General features: G+C 45.5%; 4 protein-coding genes across 9 annotated transcripts in view; 2 read left to right on the top strand and 2 right to left on the bottom strand.

The window, feature by feature from the left end:
* EFTUD2 (elongation factor Tu GTP binding domain containing 2) overlaps nt 1-622 on the top strand; it is a 32915-nt gene extending 32293 nt beyond the window's left edge. The window contains exon 28 of the mRNA XM_029211493.1: nt 143-622. Coding sequence (XP_029067326.1) covers nt 143-238 — 96 coding nt within the window. The 3' untranslated portion in view covers nt 239-622. The remainder of the gene's footprint in view (nt 1-142) is intronic.
* Nucleotides 623-631: 9 nt separating this feature from the next.
* Nucleotides 632-3616, bottom strand: HIGD1B (HIG1 hypoxia inducible domain family member 1B). 6 transcript variants are annotated; one of them, XM_029211495.1, is made up of 4 exons: nt 3567-3616; nt 1845-3000; nt 1097-1207; nt 632-783 (listed from the first exon to the last, which is right to left on the bottom strand). In XM_029211495.1, exons 2-4 carry the CDS (start codon nt 2026-2028, stop codon nt 680-682), a joined length of 399 nt encoding a protein of 132 aa, XP_029067328.1. In that variant the 5' UTR covers nt 2029-3000; nt 3567-3616; the 3' UTR covers nt 632-679. The 6 variants fall into 6 exon arrangements, with proteins under 6 accessions (XP_029067328.1, XP_029067329.1, XP_029067331.1 ...); XM_029211496.1 differs by lacking the exon at nt 3567-3616 and having other exon boundaries at nt 1845-2100; nt 2275-3153; XM_029211498.1 differs by lacking the exon at nt 3567-3616 and having other exon boundaries at nt 1845-2100; nt 2433-3153.
* Nucleotides 3617-10889: 7273 nt separating this feature from the next.
* LOC114888995 (formin-like protein 3) lies at nt 10890-11618 on the bottom strand. The gene has a single exon (XM_029211705.1). The coding sequence runs from the start codon at nt 11616-11618 to the stop codon at nt 10890-10892; it is 729 nt and encodes a 242-aa protein (XP_029067538.1).
* Nucleotides 11016-21863, top strand: part of GJC1 (gap junction protein gamma 1) — a 31200-nt gene continuing 20352 nt past the window's right edge. Inside the window, exon 1 of the mRNA XM_029212755.1 lies at nt 11016-11193. The gene's annotated coding sequence lies outside the window, so the exon portion shown is untranslated. The remainder of the gene's footprint in view (nt 11194-21863) is intronic.

Below are 21863 nucleotides of genomic sequence, written 5' to 3'. Positions count from 1 at the left end.
GCGCCTTCCCCTGCCCTGGGACAGTACCCTAAAGGCAGGGCTCCCGAAGCAGCTCAGCCGACACTTGACCCCCACCCGCTCCCCGCACTCAAGCACAGCTCGGTCACGCAGGGCTCATCCTTGCATTTGCCCCACTCTGCAGGGCCTGAGTGAAGACGTCAGCATCAGCAAGTTCTTCGATGATCCTATGTTGCTGGAGCTCGCCAAGCAGGATGTTGTGCTCAATTACCCCATGTGAGCGCCCGGACACCTGGCGGCTCCTACTGCCTGCGCGGGGCTGCATCCTGGACTTCGGAGCTAGGACCTGGTGGGGCTCGGACTCCGTGCTGTCAGAGCGTGTCTGGGACTGCTGTGGCCGCCCTTAACAAGCCCAGAGCCTCCAAGCCTCCAACCCAGACGGAGGAGCATTTGGCTTCCTGGTTCCTCCCGTGGCCTCTGCCTGGCTCCATTCCCAGAGAACAGAGAGGATCTTGGGCCCAGGGAACGAGAAGGGGATGAAAGTGTTGAAGCCCAAGGGGGCCCTGTCCTCAGGATTTACGTGGATTTTTATTTTATTTTATTTTTTTTGTATAACAGTTTGACCTTAGACATGGTTTATAAATGAACAGAACATTCTGACCTCTGCCTTGCTCCGTTCTTTTCATCCCCACCGCTCCGCCCCCTTCCCTCCAGCACAGGCTCATCCTGGCACTTGGGTTCTGGATCTGTGTTGTCTCCCATGAGGCCGCACTGACTCTGCTCCCAGCTGCAGCCTTCTTCCTGCCTGGTCCCCAGGGAGGCGGCCTGTTGGGGGAGGAACGCCTGCCTCTTCACTCAGTGTTCCCATGAGCACTGGGGCCTCTTTACCGTCCCCAGCTCCCATTCCTGGTGGATGGCACCTGAGGGGGCTTGGGAGTTGTTGGGTCTCTGGGATCAGAGGGCTGCACCTCCTCCTCTGCCCCTGAGGATTCTCCTTGCCCTGGAGCTGGTGCCAGAACTCCGATTTCCAGCCCTTGGCTCTAAGTCCTCCTACCAGCCACTACCAGTCCCTTATTCTGCTCTCGTCTACGTGAAGAAGAGACTTGATTTGCCTCAAACTCCTTTATTAGGTGCATACCAGGGGTTGATCGAAGAGGTCTGACTGCCCCAGGCCTGTAGGAGTCCCACTTCTCCCCAGCATCCTGCGTGGTTCTCTTGACGTAGTCTCTGTACATCGTGTACACAGCACCTGTGTGAGGGAGAAGGGAAAAGGCCCCATGACATCGCACCCTCCACCCATCCTCTGGCTCTCTCAGGTGTTCCAGAGTCCTGGGGGTCCAACAGTAGCTATCCCCTTGAGAGTCCAGCTTTGCTGCTTATCTTTCCGCCCTAGGTCACAACAGCTGCTACAAACACCTGGCTGCACAGCCTGGGGAAACAGCCCATTTAACACTTGACAAAATACTTTCACGTATATTATCTGTCTGAGAAACCTCACGGCAGTACATGAGGGAGGCAAGCTGGGGTGGTTATCATCATATCGCACGTGGGGAAACTGAGAGAAAGATTTGTCCACTGTCGCACAGCTAGTAAGTAGCTGTCTGCCTTTTGATCCAGAGAGGAAAAGAAATTCAGCATAGGTTCTGCTGCATGGATTTTCTCGTTTCTAGGACAAACAAAACAGACTGTGCATCTTCCCCTGGAACATAGGAAATTAAACAGGGAACCCTGAAACTGTCTCGGTATGAGGGCCTCAAGGACTTGCTGTGGAGCCTGGTGTAGGGAACAGGGACTGAACTCATGGTCCCTTAACTGTCAGGACTCACAGCCAGATTTTGCCTAACCAGTTTTGCCCTCATTCTCCCGTGACCCCACCAGCTACTCACCCAGCGTGGTCACACCCACAGCACAGGCCTGTGCTGCCACTCGGGTGTGAATCAGGTGTGTGGCCATCCTGGTGGAACCACGAGGCTTCAGCCAGTAAATCCTGTACGCTGCCACCACCACGCAGCCTCCTAAGCCTACGCGGGCAGAGAACGCGACCCCTCGGACCTCAGTCACCGAGGACATCGCTCTCCTGGTGAAGAGACACCTCACTAGGCAGGCTGGGCACCTGGACCATCAGCTGCCTTCCTGCTGCTGCTGTGGGGCGAGGAGAGGCTGTCATTAGAACATTGAGTTGTTTCTTCTCAGATATTTACAAAGTGCTTCCCTCCAATGACTCCCCTCCTCCCTGTACAAACAGCCCATCATCATGACTCTCCCAGCCCCCTTAGCTCTTCTCCAACTGCTGCCGGCCCCCACAGCTGTTCTAACCTCCCAGGGCCAGGGGGAAGGGAGCCCTGGGGGACCCCAAACTGCTCTGCCCATCCTGACGCTGGTGTTGGTATCCCATGCGCTTTGTTGGCTGCCACCTCCAGCCATCCAGACTCCTTCGTTTCATCGTCAGGATGTGTCCCTTAGCCCCTCGGCACCTTTGCTGTCGGTTCACTTCTCTTCTAGCTGTTGATTATTTGATGGGTAGGACCACTTGAGTTCTGTGCTTCATTCTTTGAAAAGACTAGGAGACATGCTCTCTGAGAGAAGGCCCCCTCCTCGCCTCCCATTCCTTCGTCTCCGACTCACCTATAGGCACCAGCAGAGACTCCCTGGTCTTCCTCAGGAACTTCTCAGACATGCTGTCCTCACCCTCAGGTGATGCCCACCAGCCTTTGTTAGCAGACATGATCCTGCCCCCAGATGTTAGCAGCTGGGGCTCCTAGGCTTCAAAGCAGTCCTAGAAGGAGGCAGGAAGAACTCCAATTCCCAGTCAACGGTGGGAGGGAAGGAGTGGACTGCTGAGACCTCTCTTACCATGCCCAACACAGACACTACTTAAAAAGATGTCCTGGGTGTCCTGTCTCAGACGGCTGGAGCCATTTCTCGGTCTCTTCCTCCCAACATCTGCCTCTTGTCCAGATCATTCCAGCTTCACTGTTTTCTCTGCCTCCCCCTCTACCATCTGTGTCCCTCCGGGTGTGATCCTTGAGCCAAGAAAAGCAGCTGGAAAAATCCACAGATGAGGGTGGGAGGAACAGGCCTTTAACCTTGGGTCCCCCACTGGCCTTGAGTCTGTGATGGTTGTCCCTGATGGAGCTGCAGAAGAAGATCTGGCCCCAGGCAGCCAGAGCCATCCCAGTGTTACAGCACCGGCTACCGAATCACCAGAGCCAGAGATTGAAACGATTAGGCATGGATCTGTGTATAATTTTGTGTGTAGATTTTGGATGTTAAGGCTAATGGAACAAATTCTGGTCCCTGAGCTGTTCCCCTGTCTCTAAGTCCATCTCTTGACAGGTTCTTTGCAGGTACCAACCCCCTGCCTTATCCCTGCGCTGGAACCCCTATGGCTCTAACTGCTAACCCTGTAAATGTCTGCTCTGATCAAAAACTAGATGGAGTCCCAGAGTCCTGGTCCTTAGACCAGGGGTTCTGCCTGCCGGTTGCCTTCTAAGTCTAACCACGAGACAAAGTCCCTGCTTGAGGCGACTTCTATTCCTAGTTGCCTCTCCTCTCCTGGAGGAGCAAAGACTGCTGGCCTCACAGGTCCTCAGCACACCGGTGCTTACCCTACGAGACGGCTAGAAAGTGGAGTGCAAGCAGCCCAGCCAGGGCTCAGCGTCTGCTGTTTTGAATCGGCCAAGAGCTGATGATGGAGCTGTAACTATGGGGGCAGGGAAGCAGTGTCTGGCTTTATGGAGACTTTGAAGTCAGGAATGGAGAGGGGAGGAGATAGGACAGGGCATCAATCTTAACCCCCCCATCTGCTGAGTTCCAGGCTGGAGCTCCAAGCACTGGAAAGTAATGAAAGATCAGATGGAGGGGAGCCCTTACCTCAATTCAGTCTTTTCATTCCTCTGGACGTAAGTGGCTGGATCAGAGACAGACTTGATTTGGAGAACTGAGATGGGAATATAGAGGCAAGGATGGGTAGAGATCCTGGGTTCTCCCGCAAGTTGTACTGCCTTAATTGTGCCTTAATTGTGAGAGACGGGCTGTCTGGTCTTGGTCTTGATCCCTCCAAGGATGTTTTCTGGGCCAAAGAGATTTGTCCAGGAGTTTGAAACTGGGACTTCCCTCACATCTCCAGACCCCTTCATACTGCCTGTGGGGTGACACTCACTCAGGATACAGAGATGACAACGACCGGCATTAGCACCTATTCTATTTCAAGTATTTATATTTCAGACCTTTCCACTATTCTACACAGTAAGTAGCAGCTTGTTCATAGACCAGGAACTGAGCTTCTGAGAGGCTAAATGAATTATCCACGAGTACACAGCTAGTAAATGGCAGTGTCACGATCTGAACCTAGGTCTGGCTGGCTCCAAAGTAGCTTCTTGCTAAGAAATGGAGAAAGATCGGATGCACTGTGGAGAGTCCCACTCCATCCCATGCCTTTGTTCCTCTCCTAGCCCGTGTGTCTGTCCTAAAGGGGCTTTTCAGCACTGGAAATGTGTCCAGCAGCTGACGTCTCTCTTTTCTCTCCCGAGCGAGCCCTCACTGCTTCAGGGAGAGACCCAGGGTCACAGCATCTCCCCAGGGCCTCCGCATATCCCCAGCGTCCATGGGAACTCTCCTCCCAGTCATTCACACGTACTCCTGCGCTGCCTCTCCTGGTCCCAGCAGTGGCCTGAATTCTCCAGAGATCAATGCTCTAGGCCACAAGTGGGAGGATGGAAATGTCTGGATGAGACAGTGCAAGAATCAGGACCAACTCCAAGCCCTTTAGAGAATGGAGGCCAAGCTATGGAGAGCGAAGTTCAACTTCTCCCCGTTGAGATGATGTCGATGCTCCCACAGCATCTCAGCCCAGAACCAAGAAAATAATAGTTGCTATGATCTTCTGAGCACCTGTGAGCCTAGAAATGTGCTAATTGCTTTAAGTAGGTTATTTTATTTAATCGTCACAACTATTATTCTATTAGGTATGTGGTAGGTACTATTATTTTTATTCCTATTTCAAAGATGAAAAACTGAGGCTTGAGTTAAACATCTTGCTCAAGGTCACAGAAAGTGACAGAGAAAAAAGGACCAGATTTCTAACCATTCCTAAAGTCAAATCTCACTACTCTGGACTAACAGGAGAATGACTGTAAAGTGGGGGGAAAGTCTTGAAATAGAAGAAACAAAATTGCTTTTTATTTCAAGAACCTCTGAGAACACACAGTAATTAAAACTTCAAGGACCAGATTTCTGTAGAGTCCTGTTTTAGTAAACAGATAAGATAAAATTATGATAACACTTTTGTTTAACATGCCAAGTCTTTAATAATTACTTTGATTTAAGCCTTTCTACATTAGTAATTTGCTTAATAAACCTCTTCCAGATCAGGTCACACTAATAGAAATTCTATTAGAGGGGTCTAATTGAATGATGCAGACAGACTTAATGGATCCAGAGTGCAGGCCAGAGTCAGACGGGGGGTCAGCTGCTTGACCAACCACTCTCTGAATACCTGGACTTATGCCACTCAGCCTCTTTTGAGTGTGTGTCACCACCTGTAAAATGGAGGTAGCATCTACCTATAGGATCGTTGTAAGGGTTAAATAAGATGATTGTTAGAATTCCCCTGCACACTGCCTGCTTCTCTTCCTCCAGAATGAGCAAGTGGCAGGGATGGGTAACAGGCTGGGGGAGAAGTGGAAAGTCCCTGACAACAGATGGGAAGGTTCCCATGTTCTGGGTGGTCCTGAATTCAGCACACTCTCATCCCTCTCCAACCCCACCTCCTCCTTGTTGGAGGGGCTTCCCTGCCTAACTGGAAGCTTCAGGCTTGTTCTCCTTATTGTGTGGGGGGAAGGGAATGGGTAGGGGAGGGGGACTTGGACTTGAGGCTGTACACAATCTAAGACACAGCTGTGCTATATATAGCCTGAGGGAGCTGAGTGACAAGAGGGGGGAGGTGAGGGACGTGCAGCTTTTGCCTTGAGCTAAGGAGTGCTGTGAATGAGGCGACAATGATGAATGAACTGGACAAGGAACAGAGGATGCTCTGAGTTGGGGTTGGAATGGGAAGGACCCAGGCTGAAGGGCTGGGGTAATCACAGGGGAGAAAACATTGGGCCATATAGTAGTATCTGGGGGACCTGAGGGGCAAAGAGGGGGTAGCAGGAACAGGCAGAGGCAGTGGAAGTTTCCAGATGATGTGGCTAGGCTGAGGCAGCCTCTACAGGGTGCCTGGGGTGGGGAGGGTGGGACACCCCCTCTCCTTCTAAAAACAGGCACTGGGTTCCAAGGACCTCGCAGTATTTGTCCAAGGACAGCCTCAAGAGCCACAGGCTTGGGCCAGGACAGTGCCTTTGGTACCCACTAATCATTCTGGAGGGACTGCTCACATATCTTTAAAGATTCTAAGAGGGTGTGGATAATAATAGCAATTGGAAGGCTGAATCAGACTGTAGCGATGCTGACACAGAATCATGTCTCGTGAAGGAATAATCTTGAGCTGCAGAAGATACCAGTATAGGCCCCTGTACTAACAAATGGTTGCTCCAGAGGAGTTGAAACGTTTTGCTGAAGTTCTTGTGTTGGGTGCTTTTGAATACCCAAATTACCCAAAGCGCACTATGGGAGGGAACTAATGTCTTGAGAGCCTACAAGATTTAGGGTACTTCATATAATTAATCTTCACAACAGCCCCAACTGGTAGATATCATTATCCCCATTTTATAGATGAGGAAACCGAGGCTGAGAGAGGTTAAGTAACAGCCATATCACACAGCAGGTAAATGGCTGCACTACCCAGCCAATAATGATAACCAGTACAGGGAATTCCCTGGTGGTCCAGTGGTTAGGACTCCGTGCTCTCACTGCCAAGGGCCTGGGGTCGATCCCTGGTCGGGGAACTAAGATCCTGCATGCTGCATGGTGTGGCCAAAAAAAAGAAAAAGAAAAAAATGATAACCACTATAGACCACTTTACAATGAAAAATTAACATATGACAATGTGATTTCCTGTACATTTCATCACATTCTCACACCATCTTAGAAATACACATAAATGAAAGCACACAGCTGGGCAGAGCAGACCTCTGAACCCAGGGCTTCCAGACACTCGAGGACTGCACACCCACCGCACTGCCTCTCACCAAGGCAGGGTAGGTCCTGAGCCAGCGCACTGTGTTTTTTTTTTTTTAATTTTTATTGGTGTATGGTTGCTTTACAATGTTGTGTTAGTTTCTACTGTACAGCAAAGTGAATCGGCTATAAGTATACACATATCCCCTCTTTTTTGGATTTCCTGCCCATTTAGGTCACCAGAGAGCACTGAGTAGAGTTCCCTGTGCTACACAGTAGGTTCTCATTAGTTATGTATTTTATACATAGTATCAATAGTGTATATATGTCAGTCCCAGTCTCCCAATTCATCCCTCCCCCCGACTGTGTTCTGAGCGTGTCCAAAAGTCCTTGTTTGTGGGTGGTACCAGAGGAGGTCTCTTCATCTCCCATACCCTTCCCCCCACCCCTAATTCCTAAGCATACTTCACCTACCCTTCATTTGCAAGTAAATTGACCTTAACTTGAAATCCAGCATTAAATACACAAGAAAAAGCTAGCTGGGCTCTGGGAAACACTGGGGGGAGTCATCTTACTCTTCCTTCTATACTACTTGCATTACCTATTCCAAAAAATCTGCTTCAAACAACATCCCTGTGGCAGGGAGGAGCAGTATAATGTGTCTCACAGGTTACCTGAAACTGCTGGGGATTATGGGGGCAGGGGGTTGTGCTACTAACACCCCCCGCCCAATAGCACAAGTAATCAAGAACTTCTTATCCAGCCAGTCTGGGGCAAGCAGGGCTTCCTGTTGCCAACCGGGAGCTTTCCAAAATCCTACCTCTCTGGGCCTCTGCTCCCATCCCCCTGGACAGAAGAATCTGCTCCAAGTTTACCAGCCAAGTGGGGACCCTGGAAAATGTGTAATGGAAATAGTGACACACTGCAGCCTTCAAGTTGACCCTACAGTTTCCAAACCACAGAGCCCCAGGGCGACTCTCAAGTTCTCAAACTGGGTTTTGATTCTTTCCTGCCTGGGCCCCATGTGAATAAAAAGTGACATGGTTCTCACAGCACCCGGCTCTACCACCCCCTGCCAGAGGATGGAAACCAGACCCATTTCCCTGTTTGAAACTTGAGGCTTTTTTTCTTCCCTCCCGCAGCCTTTCTTACGTTAGCAATGGCAAGCCTTCCTTCACTCACGCACTCTGCATACACTTGCCAGGCTCCTACTGTGTGCTGGGCTGGGCTCAAGGAGCTGCGACACAGCGGCCCTGCCTTCAGGGAGCTCACGTTCTAGCAGTTGCCCTGGTTTGCTCCGGACCATGGTGAATGCCTGGACCTCTGGCTTAGGTTTCTGGCCTCAGCTTCCCCACCTGTAACTGGATTAAAGGATGTCAGTAGCTGGCAAGGTGACAGAGGAGCGGACGAAGAGTCCTGACTAGGAGACAGAGTCTTTGGCTACATTTCTGTTTTTTAAACTATCTGCAGTTAAAACAACTTAGCTTCCCTGGGTCTCATTTCCATCTTTATTTTTCTATTTTATTTTTTAAAAATTATTTATTTCTGAAATTTATTGGCTGCATTGGGTCTTCATTGCTGCGCGTACGCTTCTCATTGTGGTGGCTTCTCTTGTTGCGGAGTACGGGCTCCAGAGCACAGGCTCAGTAGTTGTGGCGCACGGGCTTTGTTGCTCCGCAGCATGTGGGATCTTCCCAGACCAGGGATCGAACCGTGTCCCCTGCATTGGCAGGCGGACTCTTAACCAGGGAAGCACATCATTTCCATCTTTAAAAGGTTGCTCTTGGGAATTCCCTAGCAGTCCAGTGATTAGGACTCCACACTTCCTGGCAGGTTCATCCATGAATTTATACGAAAATAATACCCAATAAACATTTGAGTATATATATATATATATATATATATATATATATATAAATAAAATATATACACATATTATTTATATATAATACACAATACATATTTGTTTATAAATGTTATATATACATATATAACTAAATATTTTAAAGGTTTTTATTGAAGTCAACATGCCACAGAAAAGTGTACTATCACTATCAAAAGAGAACGGCTCAAATGTGGCAACTAAAGATACCTGTATATCGTGTATTCAGCATCCAGCTCAAGAACAGAACAGGAACAGGCCCCCAGAAGCCCCCTCAGGCTGCCTTCCGATAACTATCCTTACCCTAGGATAACCACTATCCTTACTTCTAACAGCACAGATTAGTTCTGCCCATTTTTGAACTTTATATAAATGGAAAGCCTTGTGAGATTCATCTATCTTGCTGCGTGTAATTGTAGATTATTCATTCTCATTGCTGCATAATGTACCATTGTCAGCATATAACATTTTATCTACCCTTGCTATGGTTGATGGGCATTTTGGGTAGTTCCCAGTTTTTTGGCTATTACAATTAGTGCTGCCATGAATATTCTAGAACAAGTATTTTGTACACATTTCTGTGAAATTTCGGATTCACAGTGCATTCCCAGTTTCGGCTTTAGTAGACACCGCCAAAGAGTCTTCCAAAGTGATTTGTAGCGATTTACACTTGTACTAGCAATAGATGAGAGTTTTAATATTGTAGTCAGTATGGATGTTGTCTCCTGTGTCATCTTAGCTAACATGTTCTTTATTCCTGTTTTCACATATTTACAGGGTCTTCACACTTGTCATTTTAAATACATTTGTAGAGAGGTTACGTGATAATGGGGAGGGGACGGAGACTGGGGCATGGCAAGTATAGGGGGAAGATAATTTAAATATAGAGGCCAAGCAGCTAATGAAAATCATTCAAGCAGCTAAGTGGAGACAGCGCCTACCCTGGATGGACAGATGTTACTCAGAAGTAACTGTCACGTGAAAAGAGAGGCTCAAAATGAGCAAAACTTCTGACTTTTTAGAGAGAAGTCAAAAAGACAGATTTTTAAAATGTGGCAACTAATCCATAATTTTGGAAAACATCATACTAGCCAAACAAAACATCTGTCAGTGGGCCAGATGCTCAGCCCTCAAGTTTTCAGCCACTTGACTGGCCATAAGGGCCTGGCTTTTCGTAGAGGGGGTGGGGTTGAACTGTAGCAAGTCACCTCACTAGTTAGAGTTTAATTTCCTCTGTGGTCAAAAGGGTAAAATGAAAACCTATCCTTCCGCATAATGATGGTCAATAAGATAATTCAGGAGCACTTTACAAAGTAAAGTGTTCTTCCATCTCCTTAGTACGACTTCTGTTGTTATGCACAGACTCCCTCTACTTAAACCATTTGAGGAGTTTTCACATTCCTACGAGGCAATTCAAGGCTGGAGATTCCTATGCAAAGTCCTTTGAAAATGGGATCCTGCTGGAATGCAAGGGGTTAAAAGGAAATGGCCTATTAGGGTCTGGCTAATCGGAGAAGTCCAGGATTTCAAAAGTATCTAGAACAACACTAAAAGCCCAGAGGCCAAGGAATTCGGACGATTAACCCGACGGAGGCCAGTAGGATCCTCGAGTAATTGTAGAGCAGAACCTAGAACGGGGAATCAGCATCCCGCGTTACACGGGACCCAGGCCTTGGCGGAGTGCACAGAATACAACTCCGGGGCTCGTTGGACCAGCAACCCAAGATACCCAGGTAAGGCGTGTCCTCACTGCACCGTTAGTTGCCCGCTCGAAGTGAGGCACTGCCCACGGCGGAGCTCCTGTCCTGAGGATCAAGCTGGAGGAATGAACTGTCCGGGAGGCGAAGGCTGCGCCCACCCAGGGCCCAGACTCCACGCGCCTGGGTAGCTCCTACAAGCGCCGCGCCACTGCCCCGTCCGGGAGCGCGCGGACCCCACCGCGGAAAGTTGGACGCCCGCACCTCCGCCCCCGCGCTCCGGACGCCCCCTCCTACCACAGCTCCACGTGCAGCGCACCCCCGGCTCCCAGACCTAGGCGGGACGCCCCCGCCCCCACGGCGGGACGCCCCCGCCCCCACCGCGGCGCGCAGTGCGCAGGCGCCTCCCTGTGGCTCTGGGCGGCGGGAGCGGCTTTGGCCGCGGCCGGAGACTGAAGCGAAGGCGGCGGTGGAGGAGGAGGAGGAGAGATGACGGTGGCGGCGAAGGCGATGGCGACGCGGGGCACATGAGGCGGCGGCCGGCGGGACGGGCCGAGGCCCGGTGGAGGAGGCGGTTCCGGGGGACCCCGCCGGCAGGTGAGGGGCGGCCACAGGGCCGGCTGAGAGGCGGCGGGCCAGGGGCGGGGCCCGAGGGGGTGTGTGGGAGAACTTGTGGGGAGGCCCGAGAGGGGCAGGTGGGCCGGCGGAGAGTGAGGCGGGGGCAGGGGGGAGGGAGAGGACGCCACCGAGGGCTTCCCTCCGAGCCCGAAGGGGCGTCGCGACCCGCTGCCCCCGGCGCGCCCTCCCCCTTTGTCCCCAGGCGCGCGGTTCCCAAATTGGGAGGGAAAACGGCTCGGGGGTGGGCCGGGGCCGCGGATGCGGCGCCGGGTGGGCGGGGAGCCCGAAGGACCTGGGCTCGCTCTTGGGCGGTGCTCGCAACTCCTCGGGCTGTTAGGGGCGCAGGGCCGCGCCGGGGCTCTTCGCGGGCTGGTCTTTGTCTCCCGATGCTTGGCTCCTGACATCTCTCCGGGCGGCGTGCGGTTCGTCTGGCTCTTTCCTCTAACATCCCTGCCGGGACTTCTGTCTCCTTGAATGTTTGAGAGATTTACTTCGCGGGCTGGTAGTGGGAGACGGGGAATGCAGTAGTCGCCTCACGGTTAACACGTTTTCTTTACTTAAAATGATTTTTTTTTCCTCTTCGTGAAACTTTGGATGACTGGTGTGTTGTGGTTTTTTTTCCTTCTGTCTCCAGATTCAAAATTACGAGAAGGCGCTAACGCTGTGATTGTGGCCAGTTGTGTGGTTGGCGGCTGCTTTTGGAGCTTTGAGTTGGAAAGATTTACATGATTGTGTGGTTTAGAATTGTTTGTTCTTTTTTTCTTTTCTTTTTTTTTTTGCGACTGTTTCTAAGATTGGGATTACAGTTTCTTTGGGAAATGGGCAGTTTGGTTTTTACCATTTGAAGGAATTTTTGTTCGTTGAGAACCAGCAGTGTTACAGATTTCATTGTGCTCGAGCTTTATTTTGTTAGCATCGAGATTACTTTGTGGGATCGAATAAACCAAGTTAGAATAAGTTCTGGGTAAGCGTTATCTTGTAGGCCTGATTAATCTAAAATTATTATACGTTCGTGTTGTGTATACGTTCCGGTGAAAGTGCTGTAAAAATCAAACTATAAATGAAAGGGATTTTAATTCCCTGATAAACGGAGTACATTAATATCTGTAGAAAAAAGGCTTCATAATGTAATTTAGGGATCAAATCCTTTACCCCTGGAAGAGGGCTTAGGTATTTTTCAGAATAAGAATGCAGAAAAATAAACTTAACTGCAGAGCTCCTGATTAAACGTATGTGAATTGTGATTACATTTGATGTTTGTTTTTTTTTTTTGATTTTTTTTGTGTGTGTTTTATTGTTTTATTTTTTGGGTTTTAGCAGAGTTTTGTATATTGCAGTTGCTTTGGATTTCTTAAGTGCTATGTAATGGCAGAATTAAAGAAACATGAACTGTTCTGGGTAAAAGGTAAAAAGCTCTGGTAAACAAATCTGTGTCTTAGTTTTCACCAGATCTTTGTGAGCAGGGTGTTGTAGGCAAAGGACATTTTGAAGAGAATACATGGTGGTTATGTGAAAATTCTCCTTTTATTATTTGTCCTGATTTGTAATGGTTTGATACTATTTACTAATAATCTTAAACTGTTGTGCACTTTTCCAGAGCATTTCCAACATCCTTTCCAAAAGTCAACGCTTTTAGCTTCCTTTTAGGTTGTGTGACTTTTGAATTGGTTTTCTACTTGTGCTAGTAGCCACAATGCTCTTAAAAAGGAGCAAAGGACTCAGTAACTTTCTATTCAGTTCATGAAGGTTGAATTGAGTTTCAGTCTTTAATTGAAAGGATTTAAGAATTCTTCCCAGCTTTCTCCAGGTTACATCAACTAAATACGGATCAAGATAAGGAGTTCACCTGCGGGGGCGGGGAGGGGGGGAGAGGGAGGGAAGATAGCTGTGTTTGGTTTTTTTAATTGTGGGAAAATATATGTAACAAAATTTACCATCTTAACCATTAAAAAAAAAGGAAAAAAAAGAAAGGATTTAAGAAGTTAACATATCTTCAACATAATCTTACTTATAAATGCCGCTGTCTCTTAATCATTTTTACTCTTATTTCGTATTTGTATAAATTAGCCAAAGTGAAAGGATTCAGGGTGGGTCTCTGATTAGCTACACCCTCCCTCACCTCTAGCTTCAGGCTTACCTATCAATTCATTAATTGGGATCCTAGAATACAAAACATGTAATTAAAATTCAGAGCATGACTTTCTTAATAAATACATAGTTTGTTCCATGACATATTCAGTGCAAAGTGATGAGTTCCAAAAAAGCTGGGTTTTTTTAGTTCACATTTCAAAATAAATGAGGTGTTTTCCTTTATTTGTTTTGTTTTTAATATTAATCTTGATAGTTAAGTGCACCTGGAGGTATAATTACTTATTTCTGAACTTGTGCTTTTCTTGTGGCCATAGAACATGTGTGGCTCCTATCCAAAATATCTAGTGAAAATTTAGGCAGAGAAAGGATGGGTTTTTTGTGGGTTTTTTGCTTTTGTAGACCACTTCTTTGAGAATACATATAAGATAGGTTTTGGTTATTATCATTAACCTGAAGCTTGCACATAGAAAACAGTTATGAACTGTTAGTATCAGCGAAGTGTCAACAGTTGTTTTTCAAGCACACTACCGCAGCTGACGAATTTAGTTTGTGTGAAAGTAAGGACCTGTTTGGTTAAGTCTGAGCATTGCTGTTTTCTACAGCTCTCAAGAATGAATGAGGGACTTCCCTGGTGGTCCAATGGCTAAGACTCCGGGCTCCCAATGCAGGGGGCCCAGGTTCGATCCCTGGTCAGGGAACTAGATCCCACATGCTGCAACTAAAGATCTTGCATGCCCCAACTAAGACCTGGTGCAGCCAAATAAATAAATATTTAAAAAAAAAAAGAAAGAAAGAATGAATGATCAGGGACTTCCTTGGTGGTCCAGTGGTTGAGACTCCGCGCTCCCAGTGCAGTGGGCCCGGGTTCCCTCCCTGATCGGGCAACTAGATCCCGAATGCCGTAACTGAAAAAGAGCCCACGTGTCGCAACTAAGACCCGGAGCAGCCAAATTAATTAATTAATTAATTAAATATTCAAACTTATTTAAAAGAAAAAAAAAGAATGAATGATCAGTCAGTACTGGTTGGCATAGGGTAGTACATTCTTGAGTTTTGCAAGCATTGCAGTGGCTGACAGCACTTGGATTTACCATTCAGACCAGTGGAATGTGTTGCGCCATGGGGTTTTTTTACCATAAGACAAGGTTGAGAGATCTTTATTTCTGTGGAATGAGTAGAACTCTCAGTTAAAGCCTGTTTTATGAGGCTATATATGCTGTAGCACTAGCTCAGTTTGGACAAAAGCGTTCTGGTGGCCATTCATTCAGTTAACTGTTTTTTCCGTCAGGTACTTATGTTAAACACTGAACTGGGCTGAAGATTCAGTTCAAAGATGAATGTTACGTGGGCTTTGTTCTCAAAATGCTTACAGTTTAACACGGCGGTCCCAACCTTTTTGGCACCAGGGACTGGTTTCGTGGAAGACAGTTTTCCACGGACGGACGGGGGTGGGGATGGGGATGGTTTCAGGATGATTGAAGTGCGTTACATTTATTGTGCACTTTATTTCTATTATTATTACATTGTGATATATAGTGAAATATACAACTCACCGTAATGCTGACAGGAGGCAGAGCTCAGGCGGTAATGTGAGCGATGGGGAGTGGCTGTAAATACAGATGAAGCTTCCCTCCCTTGCCTGCTGCTCATCTCCTGCTCTGCAGCCCAGTTACTAACAGGCCAGGGACAGGTATCAGTCCGTGGCCCAAGTGTTGGGGACCCCTGTTTTTTGTTTTTTGTTTTTGGCTGTGTTGGGTCTTCGTTGCTGCACGAGGGCTTTCTCTAGTTGTGGCGAGTGGGGGCTACCCTTCGTTGCAGTGCGCGGGCTTCTCATTATGGTGGCTTCTCTTGTTGCGGAGCATGGGCTCTAGGCATGTGGGCTTCAGTAGTTGTGGCACACGGGCTCAGTAGTTGTGGCTCGCGGGCTCTAGAGCGCAGGCTCAGTAGTTGTGGCATCCAGGCTTAGTTGCTCCGCAGCATGTGGGATCTTCCCGGACCAGGGCTCGAAACCCTGTCCCCTGCATTGACAGGCAGATTCTTAACCACTGCGCCACCAGGGAAGTCCAGATTTCAATTTTGGACCCCTGGTTTAACATGCTAAAAAGGTTTAGCAATCTGGAAATTATCTAAAAATCTTTGAAAGAAAAGAAATGTATAGGATTTCGGGGTTTTCATTTTTTCTCTACAGAAATGGAATAAACTCCACATCCCTATTTTCGACTAATCTCTTAATTGTATTTAAGTCTCAAATAGTTAGAAAAGTTTTCATCTACATCTTGGAGGGATTTATCAGTTTTGATGGAATTTATTGTTACTTAACTGAGTTACAGCATTCCTTTTGGGAATGTTCAGAGTAAAGTGGATCTAGACTCTTGTCCATTTATAGGGAATTCCCTTTGACTCACTCTTGAACCTTGGATTCCTAAGTGCCTATCTAGAGTAGGTGTTTATTTGGGTTCGAATTTTCCCTCCTCGATCTCTGGCTATTCCTTCAGGTCCCCTCCACCCCCAACCAGATCTTTAATTGATGGTCTTTCTCAGGTCTTGGTCCTTAGTCTTCCTCCCTTCTCACTCTAATCTTATCCATTCTGTGGTTTCAGTTCCCGTGTATATTTTGAATACAACCGTTTTTTAATCTGTAGTTCAGACCCCTTTTCTGATCCAAGCTGCCTGCTCAATCAACAACTCCACTTAGATACTCAGAGGTATTTTTAATTGAGTTGCCCAGACTGAGCTCTTGATCTTGGCTCCAAACCTAGACCTTCTTCACTGTACTCAGTTTCATTAAGTGGCTCTATCAACAACTTACTGAGGCTAGATTCTTGCAGTTTCTCTCCACTCTAGTCTCCCCATCCTAGTCTAGGCCACCTTTTCCCAAGATGATTTTTAAAAAAAAATAAATTTATTTGTTTATTTATTTTTGGCTGCATTGGATCTTAGTTGCTGGGCGCGGGCTTTCTCTAGATGTGGCGAGCGGGGGCTACTCTTCGTTGCAGTGCGTGGGTTTCTCACTGTGGTGGCTTCCCTTGTTGTGGAGCACGAGCTCTAGGCGCGCGGGCTTCAGTAGTTGTGGCTCACGGGCTCTAGAGCTCAGGCTCAATAGTTGTGGCGCACGGGCAGAGTTGCTCCTCGGCATGTGGGATCTTCCTGGGCCAGGGCTGGAACCCATGTCCCCAGCATGGGCAGGTGGATTCTTAACCACTGCGCCACCAGGGAAGTCCCGACAATTATTATAGTCAATTAAATTAATTAATTAATTAATTAGGCTGCATTGGGTCTTAGTTGTGGCATGCGGGATGCTTCATTGCAGCACGCGGGCTTCTCTCTAGCACGAGGGCTCTCTAGTTGTGTTGTGCGGGCTCCAGAGTGCGCAGGCTTAGTTGCCCCACGTTACGCGGGATCTTAGTTCCCTGACGAGAGATTGAACCGCGTCCCCTGCACTGCAAGGCGGGCTCTAAACCACTGGACCACCAGGGAAGTCCCTATTATAGGTCAATTTTAAATGGTCCTTCCTCGTTCACTCTTGTTTCAAAATAAATAATAATAATACAATATTATCAGTACGGTTGAAGTCTTCTCTGTTTCCCTACCTGATTGCACCCCCGTACCCCAAACAACCACTGTTGTAGGCGTCCTTCCCAGAGGTAATCACCAACTTGAATTTATTATTCTCTTGCATTTCTTTGTACTTTTACTATGTATTATATACACCTAAGCAATATACCCTCTTGTACTCTTCTCACAGCAGCTAAAATTATCTTTAAAAAAAATTTAATCGAGTCACTTACCTGAAAACTTCTGTTGTTTTCCCTTCGCTCTTCATTTAACATGATGTGATCTGGCCTTGCCTGCTTCTCGAGCATCGTTTCTTTTTACTTGCTTTCTTGGTATATATGGTCTAGCCATACTGATCTTTTCTTTTCCCCCCATTCCCTGAAGGTTCAAAGCTCACCCAGCAGTCTTTGTACATGCTGTAGCTAATCCCTCTGCGTGGAAGGCAGCTCTTCATTCTTCAGAATTTGCTTAAATATCACTTCTGAAGAAAAACCTTCTCTGATTCTCCTATATTAGATTAGGGACCCCTATAATACACTCTTATAGCACCCTGCACTTCCCTTCTGTAGGATAGATCACAGTTTTAATTAATTTAATTATTTGTATAATACCTGTGTCACCATTAGACTATACCCCGCCCCATCCCCTGCCCCCCGCCGTGCCCTGGCTTGAGGGATTTTAGTTCCCTGACCAGGGACTGAACCCCAGGCCCGGCAGTGAAAGTGCCGAGTCCTAACCACTGGACCACTAGGGAATTCCAGACTATACTTTATATTCCATAAGGATGGCCAGTATCCCCAGCCACCCAGCTCATAGTTCATTTAGGTATTCAGCAATTATTTGGATGTTTACTAATTTCTTTTTTATTTGTAGTTATTGATGGTAATGAAGTAACTTCTGACAAAGCTTTTGTTCTGACTAGAAGCCTTATTATTGTATTTTGTTTTTTGTATTTTTGGTCTTACATGCCAATACAGTGCTAGGTCTTCAGTAAATACTTACTGATGTGAACTTACTGGTAGCCATGGCCTGATCAGTCTTCAGGAGTTTGTTTTTTTTAACTTTATGTTGGAGTATAGCTGATTAACAATGTTGTGATAGTTTCAGGTGCACAGCAAAGGGGCTCAGCCATACATATACACGTATCCATTCTCCCCCAAACTCCTCTCCCATCCAGGCTGCCACATAACACTGAGCAGAGTTCCCTGTGCTACACAGTAGGACCTTGTTGGTTATCCGTTTTAAATATAGCAGTGTGTACATGTAGGTCCCAAACTCCCTAACTATCGCTTCCCCCCATCCTTCCCCTCTGGTAACCATAAGTTCATTCTCTAAGTCTGTGAGTCTGTTTCTGTTTTGTAAATAAGTTCATTTGTATCATTTCTTTTTAGATTCCGCATATAAGGGATATGATATTTCTCTTTCTTTGTCTGACTTACTTCACTCAGTATGACAATCTCTAGGTCCATCCATGTTGCCGCACTGCAAGGCTTATGGGATCTTAGTTCCCTGACAGGGGATTGAACCCAGGCCCTCGGCAGTGAGAGTGTGGAGTCCTAACCGTTGGACCACCAGGGAATTCACTTCAGCAGTTTTAATAGACCAGAAATACAATGATCACTTATGGTGTGGTATACACAGTGGAGACTCTTGTCTCCCAGGAAGATAATCGCAGCTAGGCTTCGGCAGGCTATCAGATGGAATAAAGAAATTGCTATCAGATGGAATAAAGAAATTGAAGATTAGTGTTTTTCTTTGACATACTGTACCTAGTTCTAATTTTAATTTCTCCCAATTTGGTGGGCCAAGAGTGGGTATAATTTATGTCCCAAGAAACCTGGCTATATTATGCAGTTATACATTAAGGCTGACATTGATAGTTTGAGTATTTCACTTCACTGACAAAATTATTTTTTGAAATAGGTATACATAATACAAAATCAAAAGGTATGAAAGGATGTACAGTGAAAAATAAGTCTTCTGGGGCTTCCCTGGTGGCACAGTGGTTGGGAATCTGCCTGCCAATGCAGGGGACACGGGTTCGAGCAGCTAGGCCCGTGAGCCACAGCTACTGAGCCCACATGCCACAACTACTGAAGCCCGTGCTCCTAGAGCCCATGCTCTGCAACAAGAGAAGCCACCGCAATGAGAAGCCCACACAGCGCAACGAAGAGTAGCCCCCACTCACCACAGCTAGAGAAAGACCATGGGCAGCAATGAAGACCCAATGCAGCCACAAACAAACAAACAATATGTTTAAAAAAAAGTAAGTCTTCCTTTATTCTCTTCTCAGTCACTCAGTTTTCTTTTCTCTGCTGAAGCAATTACTGTTTGCTTTTTTTGTGAATTCTTCTACAGATATCCATATATTCAGTATCCCCCACCCCCCAACGTACATAAATGGTAGAATACTCTACACACTGTTCTGTACGCTGCATTTTTCATTAATATATCTTAGTTTGTTTCATATCATTGCAGATAGAGCTCTTTTTTTTTTTTTGACTACTAGATGTTCTGTAATTTGTTTACCCAGTCCCGTACTGATAGACTTTAAATTCTTTACAGCCCATTATCAGCAGTACTGCAATGAATATTCTTGTACATTATTTTGTATGTCTGAACATTTCATTAGATAAGTGTTGAGCACTGGAATCGCTGGATCAGAATACATCTACATTTTCAATTTTGATGGATAGTTCCACATTGTCTTTTATAGAAGCTTACCATTTTACCCCATCACTTCCAGTAGAGCACAAAGAATGCCTCTTTATATATACACCCTTCCTTCTTGCTGATCTGTTATCAATTTTTAAATTTTTTCCAATTGGATAAATGAAAAAGTAGTATATTGGTATAGTTTTTTTTTTTTTTTTTTTTTTTTTTTTGCGGTGCGCGGGCCTCTCACTGTTGTGGCCTCTCCCGTTGCAGAGCACAGGCTCTGGACGCGCAGGCCCGGCGGCCATGGCGCACGGGCCCAGCCGCTCCACGGCATGTGGGATCTTCCCGGACCGGGGCACGAACCCGCGTCCCCTGCATCGGCAGGCGGACTCAACCACTGCGCCACCAGGGAAGCCCTATTGGTATAGTTTTAATTTGTAAATCTTTAATTACAAGTGATATTGAATATCTTTTCATACTGTATTATTAAAAGCCATTTATATTTTTCTGAGAACTCTCTCTTCTTTGCACTTTTTTTTTAATTGAAGTATAGTTGAGGACCTTGTTGTTTATCTGTTTTATATATAATAGTTTGTATCTGCTAATCTGAAACTCTTCATTTATCCCTCCCCCCTTCCCCTTTGGTAACCATAAGTTTGTTTTCTGTGTCTGCATTGCACATTTCTATTGAGTGTTCTTTGTTTTTTTTAATGATCCGCTGGAGCGCTTTATGTGTTAAGAGAACTTAGCCTTTTATTCTAAGAATTGCAAATAATTTTAAGCATTTAGTGTATCTTTTGAGTTTATAGTATTTTTTTGCTTTCTAGAAATTATATTTTATATAATTGAATTTGTCATTTCTTTCATTTGACCTCTAGGTTTTGTGTCATTTTAGAAAAGTTTTCACTAAGATTATTAAGAAAAAATGTTCATGTTTTCATCTAACTTTTATTGTATTGTTTTTAATTTAAAATCTTTGATCCATCTGGAATTTAAAGATCCAACTTTAATTTTTTTCTAGATAGCTACCCATGGTAGTTCAATATCATTTATTGAATATTCCATGTTTTTTCCATTAGTTTGAAATGCCACCTTTATCATACATTAAATTCTCAGATGTATTTGGATCTTCTGGACTTTCTATTCTGTTCTAGTTTGTTAATCGTTTTGCCAGTTCCACATTTTAAAATTATTACAACTTTATAATATATATTGAGAGAAGCTTGTATGCCCTCATTTCTCTTTTTGAAATTTCCGAACCATTCTTACTATTTAATTTTACACATTAAATTTAGAATTAGTTTGTCTGGTTCCAAAGAAATCCTATTGGCATTTTTAGAAATCAAGATTGCATTAAATTTAGATTAATTTGGGAAGAATTAATATTTTTATGATGGCTATTATATCCAAGAACATAGAATGCTTTAAGTCTTTAACGTATTTTACGCATTTAAGTCTTTTGTGTTCCTCGGCAGTATTTTCCTGGGTATTATGTTTCTTGTGAGGCTTATTCCTAAGTTTTTTTCATCTATTTGTTGCTGTTTTAAGTGGAATCTTTTCTATAGATATATTAATTGTATATCACTGTCAGTTTTTTCAGTGACCTTCTGTTTGGTCTTAAAATAAAATTAAATACTAAACCTACATGGTATAGGAAAACGATCAGTAGGTCTTGAGTTGTATTCTAGGCTTTACAGCTAATTAGTTGTGTGATCTTAAGCAAGTCATCATGATCTTTAGTATTCTCTTCAGTAAAATAAGGATATTAATGTCATACTATGGTGTCAGACAATGGGCCACTGCAGAATAGTTGAAGGATGACCTTAGAATCCATGCAAGTATTATCTGTGAAGTGTATAAGTAATGTCTTACAGATACGTATAACCTTTTCAAATGTATATGTGAGTGATGTTATGATACATAAACTGCAGATTTATTTTTAAACTTTACCAGTGTATGTGTTTTCTCCAAAGATAGATAATAAATGTATAACCACTATTATGTAGTGGAAAATCTTTTGCAGTTACATAAAGGTCCTCAGACTCTAGAAATTGGAGACTACTACTAGCGTAGCCAATCTCTTAACATTTCTTTTACCATTGATATAGTGTGTGAACCTATGAAACCGTAAGTGTGTTTGTGGAAGATTTGGGTGATAAAGGTGCTTGCTTTGTTTGTTTGTTTCTTAAGATAATGATTTTTAAGCTTATAATGTCAGAAATGTTAATTATTCTATTTTTAAAAGACCTGACTGACTAGCCTATCTGGATTTGTACAGAAAATGATTTAGTGAGAGAAGCCATATAGTACTTTCTGAAAGGGAATTTGTTTGCTTGTCCAACTCA

This window comes from Monodon monoceros, unplaced genomic scaffold (assembly GCF_005190385.1).
Source record: "Monodon monoceros isolate NGI ecotype Baffin Bay Population unplaced genomic scaffold, NGI_Narwhal_1 Super_Scaffold_9, whole genome shotgun sequence".
NCBI classification, from domain to species: Eukaryota; Metazoa; Chordata; class Mammalia; order Artiodactyla; family Monodontidae; genus Monodon; species Monodon monoceros.
The sequence above is the reverse complement of the archived record's forward strand: the minus strand, read 5'-3'. Positions and strand labels throughout refer to the sequence as shown.

Excerpts from the sequence above, each read along its gene's own strand:
- HIGD1B (XM_029211499.1), bottom strand. The coding sequence starts at position 2,683 with ATGTCTGCTAACAAAGGCTGGTGGGCATCACCTGAGGGTGAGGACAGC. Across the intron at positions 1,980-2,583 it reads GTCTCTGCTGGTGCCTATAG|GCTTAGGAGGCTGCGTGGTG; the intron begins GTGAGTCGGAGA and ends CTGCCCGCGTAG. Across the intron at positions 784-1,096 it reads ACCTCTTCGATCAACCCCTG|GCCGCCTCCCTGGGGACCAG; the intron begins GTATGCACCTAA and ends CTCCCCCAACAG.
- LOC114888995 (XM_029211705.1), bottom strand. The coding sequence starts at position 11,618 with ATGTCAGGAGCCAAGCATCGGGAGACAAAGACCAGCCCGCGAAGAGCC.